The sequence below is a fragment of the Epinephelus lanceolatus genome, chromosome 12 (genome assembly GCF_041903045.1).
Source record: "Epinephelus lanceolatus isolate andai-2023 chromosome 12, ASM4190304v1, whole genome shotgun sequence".
NCBI lineage: Eukaryota > Metazoa > Chordata > Actinopteri > Perciformes > Serranidae > Epinephelus > Epinephelus lanceolatus.
The window spans coordinates 2,125,386-2,138,112 of record NC_135745.1 but is presented as its reverse complement, the minus strand read 5'-3'; the positions used below and the strand labels follow the sequence as shown (position 1 = coordinate 2,138,112).

The window sequence follows — 12,727 nt, the reverse complement described above, 5'->3', positions numbered from 1 at the left end:
TTCTTTATTTATTACAGCTGACAAGACATCTAGGTGCACGCCCCCCAACAGCAGCATGCCCCAATGCCCGTGGACTGCGAGGGCCCGTTCATCGCTGCTTGCAGCAATACCCCAAACATACCCCAAAACTCACCAAACTTGGAATATAAGTCACACCTGGCGAAAACTGTTATTATCTATTGTCCTCCTGAATTTCCACCACTAGGTGGCGCTATTATTAAGGAAAGTGCGTTTTGGCGTTTAGGCGTGGATGAATGGGCGTGGCCTATACCACAAGATTCAGCACAATTCACTGAACGCGTGGATATGAGGTTTTTGAATGTGCGACAAAGTATATGGGAGTTATGAGCCAAAACGCACTTTCCTTAATAATAGCGCCACCTAGTGGTGCAAATTCATGAGGACAATAGATTATAAAATTTTTCGCAAGGTGTGACTTATATTCCAAGTTTGGTGAGTTTTGGGGTATGTTCAGGCAGTGAAAAATGCGATTATGTTGGCGGTAAAAAAAAAAAAAAAAAAATCAGGAGAGAAACAATAGGGACCTCGCAGGTCTGTGACCTGCTCGGGCCCTAATAATAATTAATTGGGCCCTCACTCCCACATGCAACCGTGGGGGCCTGAGGGACGTGCAGGCTGTGGCACGCAGCGAGACGGGAGATAAAACCTGGCAGGAGCGCAAAAACGCAATGTTTTATTCATCCACCAGGTGGCGCTACGAGCGTAACCACATGTGGCCAGGTGCGTTCAAGGGTTGACTCTCATCACACATGTGACATTTCGAGCAAATTGGACAATGCAGGAAGGATTTATGCCAAGTTGATGTTCCGTGGCGAAGGATGAAAAGTTGCCGCCGCAGCAGTCTGCAACATGACAGGACACGTGTGTCACTGTGGAGATTCTTCAACTTGATCGTCATGTGGCCACAAAACGGAGTTGATCAGGTCAGGAGCTTGAGGTTGGTGTTTGTCAGTGTAAAAGGTGGTATTTCCTGTTTCCACAAGGGGTCGCCATGAGCAAGATTGCCTACGAATATATGGAGGCGTTTGTCCTCCCCATGGGCGACGCCCCTATCAGATGCAAGAGCTCGCCATTCTTGACCTGTGTATCAATTTTCATGAGGAGATGAGGTCACTGAAGCCCTCAAAATGCCAAACGCATTTGGTGGCGAGGGAGGCGCCATGGCAGCCACGCCTCTTGACATAGAAAAAAAGCTTTTAATAATTTTTGATCAGCATGGTCTCTGGATGATCTGTAAAAAATTTGAAGTCGATTGGATGAAATCTCTAGGGCTAGTTCGTTAAAATACAACATGTGGAAATCACTCCAAAATGACAAGTCAAAATCAAAATGGCCGACTTCCTGTTTAGAGTAGACCATTGGTGCCAGAGACTTTTATGTGCGTCTGGACAACATACACGTGTACCAATTTTCATGTTCCAACTCCAAAAAAAAACCTATGGGGAGGGGTTTTTGAAAATTTCAAGGGGGCGCGATAGAGGCATTTTGTCCCCCCCATGGGCGACGCCCCTATCAGATGCAAGCGCTCGCCATTCTTGACCTGTGTATCAATTTTCATGAGGAGATGAGGTCGCTGAAGCCATCAAAAACCAAATGTATTTGGTGGCGAGGGATCAATAGTCTCCACGCCACCACATGGACACCATTAGACGTAGCTTCACAGCGTTCATAAGGTAGCTTCACCAACTTGTTCTGCATGCATTAGCAGTGGAATGAAGTTGATGCGGTCAAGTTTGTGGCATCAGTACATTTTAAAGTAAATATTGGCCACTTACTGTTACCACCGGGGGGCGCTATGAGTGAGGTGGGATATAAACATATCAGGGCGTTCGGGGCGGAGCTGTAATCATGTCCAGCAAGTTTGAAGCTGCTGAGATCAAGTATGTGGGCGGGAGAACCATTCAAATGTTGATGGCAAGAAAACGAAAAGTCGCCAAAATTTGTCACGCCCTAGCGGCCATGGCCCTTGTCATAGAGAAAAGCTTTTAATAACTTTTGATCAGCATGTTGTCAGGATGATCTGTACCAACTTTGAGGTCAATCAGACAAAATTCCTAGGAGGAGTTCGTTCAAATTTAAGTTGTGGAAATCGCCGGAAAAATTCAAAACAAAATGGCGACTTCCTGTTGGGATTTTACCATGACGTCAAGAGACTTTTTTTTTGTGTCTGGGTATGATACATGTGTGTGAAATTTGGGAAAGGGGCAAAATTGGGGCACAAATTCGGGTAAATAATAACAATGATAATAATAATAATAATAATAATAATAATAAACAGCAAGATTTCAATAGGGTCCTCGGGCGACTTCGTCGTCGTTCGGGCCCTAATTAAACGATGAACAGCGATGAACGGGCACTCGCACCTTCAAGCAACTCGGGGGGGCTGGCAGGACGTCTTCTGACGTTTCAATTAATTTCTTTCCAAGTTAGACATCGCATGCAGGACTGACTTGGCATATCCTTGATACAGTGCTGGAATGACATATTTCACATTTTGTATCACTTCTTCTTTCCACTAGAGGGAGATGGAGAGCACACTAATTATACATCAAATATACACCACAGCATGTAACTTTCAGATAAATAAAAAGATAAGTGTTTGAGACGTACTTGCTGTCACCACTAGGTGGCACGATGAGTATCAGTAAATGTGGTCATAAAAATGTTTTCAGGGCAGGACAAATATGAATCATCTGAAGTTTAATGAAGATCAGAACATTTCCGCCAAAAATATAGCAATTTCCTGTTTCATGGGGAGACATCAAAATTAAACCCTCTGCAGCATGCGTAGACACTAATGATATGTCATGTTTGTGTACATCAAATACACACCACAGCATTGAAATTTCAGGTTAATCCAAAGATAAGTGTCTGGTAAGAAGTACTTGCTGTCACCACTAGGTGGCGCTATTACTATCACGGAATATTGTCATATAAATGTTTTCAGGGTGGGACAAATATGAATCATGTCAAGTTTGGTGGACAACGGACCATGTACTCCAAATTTATAGCAATTTCCTGTTTCATGGCGAGACATCAAAATTCAACCCTCTGCAGCACACGTAGACACTAATGACATGTCATGTTTGTGAACATCATATATAGACCACAGCACTGAAATTTTGGGTTAATCCAAAGATAAATGTCTGAAGAAGTACTTCCTTTCGACACCAGGTGGCACTATGATTATCAGGAAATATGGTCATGAAAATGTGTTCAGGGCGGGACTAATATGAATCATGTGAAGTTTGGTGGAGATTGGACCATTTACGCCAGAGCTACAGCAATTTCGTTTTTCATGGCGAGACCTCAAGATTCAACGCTGGGCAGCGGGCATGCCATTCAACATTGGGCAAATCCTGCGATAACTTTTGGTCACAACATAGTCACGCTTACATACACCAAGTTTGGAGCCAATCTGATTAACTCTGTAGGACAAGTTTGTGAATTTACAAGCCCTGGAAATGGGCAAATGCACAAAAGTGGCAAAGTAAATTCAAAATGGTGGACTTCCTGTTGGGTTTGGAGCATGGCTCCAAGAGGCTTTTTTGTACGTGATAGACTGTTACAGGTGCCCACCAAGTTTCATACATGCAGGTCAAACCAGCTTTGGGGGCTGCTGAATTGAAATATTCTAGGGGGCGCTGTTGAGCCATCTTGGTGCATCAAAGCACAAAAATCACATCAGACAACAGGACTTGTGACCTGTGATGTGTATGCTACGTTTGGTGAGTTTTCAAGCATCTCTTGTCCCCTCAAAACAACATAGTGTTTGATGGCGAGCAAGGCGGCACCACGGTGACAGCGTTTGATGAAAACTAAAAAGCTTCATTTTTAAGCATCATCAAGGTCTAAGGACTTAGACCAGCAAGTTTGAGGTGGGTCTGATTAACCTGATAGAAGCGGGACATCAAAGAATGTATAAAGTAGCTTTCTGTTGCCAGAAGGTGGCGCTATGGTGGTGATTCAAAATTCCTCTGTAGATGTGTTCAGTGCTGGACTGTCATCATATGTGTGAAGTTTTGGCAAGATATTCCCACGTGGAGTCAAGTTACAGCAACGTTTATCATCACGGCAAAACATCAAAGTTCGCCGCCAGGCCATGACCACGCCCTTCGACGAAAACTCACAGTTTCCACAATAAAGCATCATCAACGTCTTATGACTTTTTTCACCAAGTTTGAAGTGGATCTGGTCAAGTCTGTAGGAGATGTACATTAAAGTCTAAAACATGACATTTCCCATTGCCAGTAGGGGGCGCTATGTTTATCTCTAATTATTGACATGTAGATGTGTTCAGGGCGGGACTGTCATCAATCCTGTGAAGTTTGGCCAAAATTGGACCGTGTATGCTGGAGTTATAAACTACTTCCTGTTTAGTGGCGAGACCCCTAACTTTGACGCCATCCCACGGTCACACGCATTGACGAAAACTCAAGCTTTTGATAACTTTTGATTTTCAAGGTCTTGGGATGGGACAGACCAAGGTTTGAAGTCGATCAGATGGAATCTCTAGGAGTAGTTCGTTCATTTATGACCCCTGGAAATGGCCAAAAATGCACCAAAATTGCACAGTAAATTCAAAATGGCTGACTTCTTGTTGGGTTTAGAGCATGCCTCCAAGAGGCTTTTTTGTACGTCTCGGGGCGTTACATAAGCCTGCCGAGTTTCATACATGTAGGTTAAACTAGCTTCAGGGGCTGTTTCCTCAAACATTTTTTTAGGGGGCGCTACTGAGCCATTTTTTGGAACCCGAACACGAGACCCTTAAAATATCAAATTTTTCACCAGTTCTGAAATGTGTGCAAAGTTTCACGAGTTTTCGGGTATGTTAAGCCTCCCAAAAAGGCAATTCATTTGGAGGAATAATAATAATAATAATAATAAGAAGAAGAAGAAATCCTTGCATTTCAATAGGGTCCTCGCACTGCTAGGTGCTTGGGCCCTAATTAAAGCTGCAAGCAGGTGTGATCGGGCCCTTTCTCCCCCATGCAATTGTGGGGGGCTGAGGCACGTGGGGGCTGTGGCGCAAAGCGAGAAGTTAGAAAAAACCTTGCAGGAGCAAAAAAAACACAATGTTTCGTTCATCCACCAGGTGGCGCTACGACCGTAACCAGATGTGGCCAGGTGCGTTCAGGGGTGGACCCTCATCACACGTGAAATTTCGAGCAAATCGGACAATGCATGAAGGATTTATACCAAGTTGATGTTCTGTGGCGACGGATGAAAAGTTTGGATGAATTGTCATCTGGCCACAAAATGGAGTTGATCAGGTCAGGAGCTTGAGGTTGGTGTTCATCAGTGTAAAAGATGGCATTTCCTGTTTCCACAAGGGGGCGCCATGAGCAAGATTGCTTACGAGCATATGGAGCCGTTGAGGGTGGGGCTCTTATAGAAAATTACAAAAATTTTGAAGCAGTTTGGATGAATTATGTGGGAGAGAGAGCTGCTTGAAAATGCATGGCGATGGATCAAAAATGGCTTCGCCATAGCAGCCACGCCCGTTGACCTATAGACATACAGAGCATGTGGAATGTGGAAAGTTAGAAGCATTTTGAAATTTGGGAAAGGGGTGAAATTGGGACACGAAATGTCGGAATAATAATAATAATAATAATAATAATAATAATAATAATAAACAGCACAATTTCAATAGGGCCCTCTGCGGACGACTTCGTTGTCGCTCGGGCCCTAATAATAATAAACAGTGCGATTTCAAAAGGGTCCTCAGAGGACTTCGTCATCGCTCGGGCCCTAATAAACAGCGCGATTTCAAAAGGGTCCTCGGACGACTTCGTCCTCGCTCGGGCCCTAATAATAAACAGCACGATTTCAAAAGGGTCCTCGGATGACTTCATCATCGCTCGGGCTCTAATAATAAACAGCACGATTTCAAAAGGGTCCTCGGACGACTTTGTCGTCGCTCGGGCCCTAATAAACAGCACAATTTCAATAGGGTCCTCCGCGGACGACTTCGTCGTTGCTCAGGCCCTAATAATAATAAAAAAATCCTTGCATTTCAATAGGGTCCTCGCATCGCTAGCTGCTCAGGCCCTAATAATAATAAAAAACAGCGCGATTTTAATACGGTCCTCCATGGACGACTTCCTCGTCGCTCGGGCCCTAATAATTATAATAATAATAATAATAACCAGAGCGATTTCAATAGGATCCTCCGCGGACGACTTCCTCGTCACTCGGGCACTATAATAATAATGAGTCCTTGCATTTCAATAGGGTCCTCGCACCACTAGGTACTCGGGCCCTAATAATAATAATTCCTTCAGTTTCAATAAGGCCTTCGCCCAGCCTTTGGTCTGTGCTCGGGCCCTAATAATTCCTTCAGTTTCAAGAGGGCCTTCATCCGGCCTTCAGTTGGTGCTCGGGCCCTAATAAACAGCGCGATTACAATAGGGTCCTCACGGACGACTTCATCGTCGCTCAGGCCCTAATAATAATAATAAATCTTTGCATTTCAATCAGGTCCTTGCACTGCTAGGTGCTCAGGCCCTAACAATAATAATAATAAAAATAAAAGTCCGAACAAAAACAATCGGGTTCCCAGCACCGCTGGTCCTGTGAAACGGGTCTGCTTGCATAAGCGTTCCTCTTGCCCTGCAGGTTTTGACCCCTAATAATAACAATCTGAACAAACTTCTAATAAACAGCGCGATCTCAATAGGGTCCTACGCGGATGACTTGCAGTCGGCGCTAGGGCCCTAATAATAGCTGGTACAGCATTCCATTCATGTGCCGCTTTGATTGAAAAGGTAGATTGACTGAAAGCTGATTTTCTCAGTGGGATGATGCAGTTTCCTCTTGTGAGATTATACTTCACCCTGTTGCAAATCTTCTTTTCTTTCTAAAAGAAAGATTAGGTTCTATCACGATCCCAAGGTATTTGGCCTTTTTGACAATTTCCAGTCTTTGTCCAAGTACAAATATGTGTATCTCAACAGTATTACTAGCTTTCTTGATAAAATACACGCTGGTGGTTTTTGACACATTTAATTGTAGTCAACATTGATTTAACCATTCAGTAATATGGATCATTACATTGGTTAAGATAGAGGCAACTTGACTTTTTGTAGTGTTGTGTACATATTTTACAGTGTCATCTTCACTTCACTTCACTTCACTTCAACTTTATTATGTCCCAATATGGGCAAATTGGGTTGCCGCAGGCACAGGCATTATAAACAAATTGCAGAAAGTACATTTGCAAAAAGTACATTTGCATGAGAAATAAAACACACAGATAAATAAAAAATAAAAACCTAAGAGCATACGTCAGTCAGACAAGTATTTTTGCATGGGGGTGGGGGTGGGGGACAGAGTTCATAAAGTGCAATTCAAAGTGCTATGTGCGATTTGCATACCAGTTAAAGGGAACCTGTAAATTAGGCTAGGTCTCTCCGAGATCTAACGAGATCAGGCGTGATCAGTATCAGTATCAAATCACATCTGTCAATCAATTTCCCATTCTTTCAGACCAGAATGGATAATCCATTTACCACACAGGTAATTAACTATGAGAGACTTTGTAAATAAAGTCTGCATCAAGTCAGTTCCACATTTTGTCAGTCAGAGCCAACACTCCCACCCCACAGAGTAAATATACAATAATACACATACAATATATACAATCATACACACGATCCAAATCCAATTTGTTTGATTAAATTCACAGACACGCCTTTGCAGTTACCTCCTACAGGAGTCGTTTAAGGCTCTGATGGAGACTGGGATGAAGGAATTTTTATATCTGTTTTTTGTGGCAGTTGGAACTCGCAGCCGTTGGCCAGAAGGTAACAGGTTATATTCTGAGCTGAGAGGATGGTCACTATGGGACTGAATGGACACAGCTTTTTTAAGAACCTGCCTGGTAAAAATATGATTGAGACTGGTGAACTGCACTCCTACAATCTTACTTGCCACCTTAACAATCCTGTCAAGGGCATTTTTCTCTCTCTCTTATCTGCATACATTACAGTCTCTATCTCTGGGCATACAGTTGGCAAACCATTTACATGTAGGCTAAATAGGAGTGGGCCCAATATGGATCCTTGTGGGACACTAGTGGAAAGGCTGAGAGCAGTGGATTGATTGTTGTTAACTCTGACTATTTGTGATCAATTGAAGAGGTAAGACTCTATCCAGCTAAGGGCAACTGGTGAGAAGTTAAAAGAAGATAACTTGGAGAGGAGGACAGCATGGTTTACAGTATCAAAGGCTTTCCTAAGATCTAAAAACACAGCCCTGACAACACCACCCTTATCCAGTAATGCTGGATTGCATCCAGGGTACCTTGTACATCATATCTCGACATGGAGAGTCCATGACCAAATATTGGTATGTGACGAGGTCGGAGTGAGAATATGTTTATTTGTCAAATGGTCAAATTATTCATTACAACTATTATAATCTACATTATAGAACAGGTAGTTCTGACCAAGCAATCAAATTGATCAAAAAGACATTTAGAATGTGCTCAAATCAGCATCACAGCACACCTTTCTCATCACTAGAAAAATACTCATTTCCATTGCAATGTTGTAACTGCCAGAGCTGGAGCAAAAACCAGAAGGCTACAAAACTGCTACAAAATGGATTGTTTTGTTGTTAATTTATATTTATACAGTGGACTAAGTTTTGATGAATGGTTGAAAGAAGATGAGAAGAACACAAAACAAAAAATCAATATATGGCACTGTCAGATAAAGAGCTCGGTCAGTTAGAAAGGTTTAGAAATGAAGTCAGTACATTAAAGCAAAAAAAAAAAAAAAAAAAAAAACACCTAAAAATGTGTAGTTAGGTTATCTCATAAACAAATAATCCACCAAATGCTCATGATAGGCTGTTTCTTGCAGCTGTTATATTAACAGTTATAGAATAATTAACTTAACAAAATAATTTTGGAACTTTTACCTAATCACTGCATTTGCAGAAATTCTCCAACATACTTATATAGGCTAAGTTTAAATGAGATTAAATGAGTCAGTGTTATCTTTTTTAATGAATATAATGGTGGTGTTTGTCAGTGCAGGTGCTGCCTCCCTGTAGTGCAGACGGCACAGGAGTGTGGCCGCCATGAAAAGTTGTTTTTGAAAAGATAAATGCCATCAAATATGGACTGAAGCAAAAATATTTTGTTCTATAAAATCATGCTGTAAATTCTGGAAATGATTACATCTACCTTGTTTCAATTTGTTTTGACTTTTGGACTTTACAGTTACTGGAAATGTCTGGCATCCTCCATCAGCTGTTCCGGTGAATAAATTAGCTTAAAAATGCATGTAAAGTTTGTGGATGTATTAGCTAAATCTGTGCATGAAAAAAAAACAAGAGTCAGAACAAGACTGAGCTAGCTGAGCAGTTTATGTGTATATCTGGGGTATTTCTTTAGTTTGGGAAACCCCACCATCTCTAGAAAGTATTAAAGCTCATGTTTGTTTGCAGACTCAACAGGGACTAGAAATGTGTCTGTAGGTTGTTAGTATGGGTCTGCCTACTTGCTGGAGTAGTAAACTAGGTTTAATTAAATACAGCAGTCTACTGATGTGACTGATAACTGCTCAGTTATTAGTCAGACCCCATGCATTTCCATGGATATGGAGACAACAGTCACAAAATGTTCTTTTTATTTGAAAGCTAATTGGCCCTCAACGTGAATACATTTTGATTAAATCTTTTATTTTGTTGGTAATAGTTGTAAAATCACAAAAGTACACTTGAGGGTGTGCTTTGACATTATTTGTGGTACTTCAGTGATGCTTACAGACATTGGTGCAAGCGCCTCAGCCCTGATGGCATCACTGTCATGCCACAAATGGCATCAAAGCACAATTAAATCCACATGATACTGTAAATGCAGCATTATTTGTCTGAGATATCATAACAAAATCAGGTTTAAATTAAGTATATAAGGTTTACACCATGTCTACACAGCAGCAGCTTCAGTCTAAACAGGATGGGTTTGAGAGCAGTACTGAGGAGGTCCCCCATATTTCGTCAGCTGTCAGAGTCCAGTACACTATCAGTACAATTGTGCATGTAAAACCAAAGAAAATAAATTAAAAGCATAAAAACATTTATGGTCTGAGTAAAACACAAGCCATTGTGTAGACAGCTGGATTGAATAAAATAGAAGTGTATCTGTTGGAAAGATATGTGTGAGACTGACGACTGAAAAATGCATCTGAGACAGCTCCTTGTGTAAAGCTCACACATACAGAAAAAGCAGTTTGAGAGACAATTCTTTGTGCAGCTCTTCTCTTATGATTTTCATCCCCTCACATCTCTACATTCCTTTATTCTAATGTTTCTGCAGACTCTGGACTATGAGACTAAGAAGTCCTACACCTTCAAGGTCGAGGCATCCAACGCACAGGTGGACCCACGTTTCCTCCACCTAGGGCCCTTTAAAGACTCAGTGACAGTCAAGGTGAATGTCCTGGATATAGATGAACCCCCAGTCTTCACTAAGCCATCCTACTCTGTGGACGTATACGAGGACACTCCTCCAGGAATCATCATCAGCTCTGTGACCGCTCAAGACCTGGATGCCAGCAGCAGTGCTGTCAGGTAACAACAGTCAGTGGTAACAATATACGCGCACATAGCCACTGTCAAAGTACACAAGGGAACTAAACATTGTTTTGGCTAGTAGTATGATATAGATTTAGTATTAGCATTTTAGTATTATTTAATTTCCAGTCCTGGAGTTAGGCTGCACTTACCAAGTTCTGATTTAGTGTTGAGGGGAAATTTCACCATCACTAAATTAAAATGGGTTGCACCACAGAAATACTAGCGCTACTACCTTATTATCTACACTCATTGATTGACAGCGGAACTATTATGTGTAGGAATTCTTTTACAGTATTTGCTGTTTCACATTATTTGTGTATGAATATAATTTCTATGAGACAGGAGATTAAAGGTCAAGTCCCTCTTGTACCGATAATTAAGATTGATTTCTTTGAACCCTGATGGTAATGTTTTCCTATGTATTTCCTATGTGTGATTTTTTTTTTTAATCCTCATTCCAACAAAACATCTGATCTGCCTAAACTAGATCTTAATCACAAAGGTGGCCTATCAGAAAACACCCAACTAGAGTGAGAGCATTGATCATATCTGGGTTCTGATGACAGAGTACCCAGCCCTTCACCCTAATGTTTCCCTCTCATGTGGACTGCTCTTATCTTTGCAGGTATTCCCTGGAATGGCAGACAGAGTCTGACAGCTGTTTTGACATTGACACTGTTGAGGGAACCATTTCCACGAATGATTACCTGGACAGAGAGACAGCTGTTCAACACAATATCACTGTACTGGCAACCAAAGTCAGTAAGTATTACACCAAAAACATTGTACATCTGATACAAAGCATTCACATCCAAGAGCTGACAATCCACAGAGAAAACACTGACATCACATTATTCACCTCTAAAAGTTAGAATCCTTAAAATCAAATGGTAGACATTTTTTAAGCAATAGCCATTCAATGTGGCCAATTGGCATTGCACAACATGGCAATCTTTCATGCAGTTTAAATTGCCTACCAATGCATGATCTGTTCAGAATTTATTTTTAATTGGATACATTAAATGACACACGTTTTTATGAAATCTGGGCACATTGAACTTTTAAAACAAAATGTCAAGTCAAGTCAGTTAAATTAATAAAGCCCATCATCGCATACTTCCTCATTTGTCTCAAGAGGCTTTACATTCTGTACAGCATACAGCACTCTCGCTTCAGGTAAGAAAGAAGTCCCCAATAACCCTAACAGGTTGTAGATAGATTATTAACATATATGAAGAATGGATCCAGTTGGGTGTTGAGCAACTTAATTTGACACCAAACAGATCAAATCTGGAAAGAAGACACAAACATGAAAGAGGCAAAGCTCATGCATCAAGGAGGTGAAACTACAAAGAGACAGAGAGACAGAGATGAGAGAGAGGCATACAGCTGTACTTGTGGAACACAAACAGAGGGTTAAAGAGATGCAGTGTTTTTCAGAAAGTTCACAATATTCGCATTATAACAGACTGTTCACCAATCAGCCAAAACATTAAAACCACTGACAGGTGAAGTGAATAAAACTGATCTTGTCACAGTGGAATGTTCTGCTGGGTAACCTTGGTCTGCAGCAGTGTTTGAGTGGTGGAGTGTGTCAGGTAGCTTTCACATGAATGCCACAACCAAAGGTTTCCCAGCAGAACATTGCTTTGCATTCACTGAGACTAGGATCGACCTGCAGAATGGTTTATGACAACAGGTACAAGCCTGAAGTCACGAAAGAATGAGCAAATAAGTGAAAGGTAAGGTGAAAAAATGAGTTTTGAGGCCTCAGCAGAGTGTCTGATGTTAGCTGGGGGAAAATAGGTAAAGACCATGCAGTCTGCTGACTTCTTTGTAGCTCTGGGGACAGACAGGAGCCCTGTATTCCAAGAGCAGAGAGCACACAATGGAATGTGAGGTTTAAGGAGATCAGAGAGGTAGAAAGGGGCATTCTAATTTAGAATTCAGAAACACCGTAAAGTGTGATCTGAAATGGATAGGGAGCAAATAAAATAAGATAAGATACACCTTTATTTATCCCACAATCGAGAAATTCCAGTGTTACAGCAGTCAAGGAGAAAGAGTCAGATTAAACATTTCAAAATTTAAACTTAAAAAACTTAGAACTTAAAAA

General features: G+C 41.4%; 1 protein-coding gene across 4 annotated transcripts in view; it reads left to right on the top strand.

Annotated features, from left to right (window-relative positions):
• The window catches only part of LOC117271765 (cadherin-12-like), a 307,819-nt gene that overhangs the window by 186,691 nt on the left and 108,401 nt on the right, over nucleotides 1-12,727 (top strand). For all 4 annotated transcript variants that reach the window (XM_078172868.1, XM_033650139.2, XM_078172867.1 and 1 more), the window contains 2 exons: nucleotides 10,352-10,605; nucleotides 11,237-11,373. In XM_078172868.1, the coding sequence (XP_078028994.1) occupies nucleotides 10,352-10,605; nucleotides 11,237-11,373 (391 nt within the window). The remainder of the gene's footprint in view (nucleotides 1-10,351; nucleotides 10,606-11,236; nucleotides 11,374-12,727) is intronic.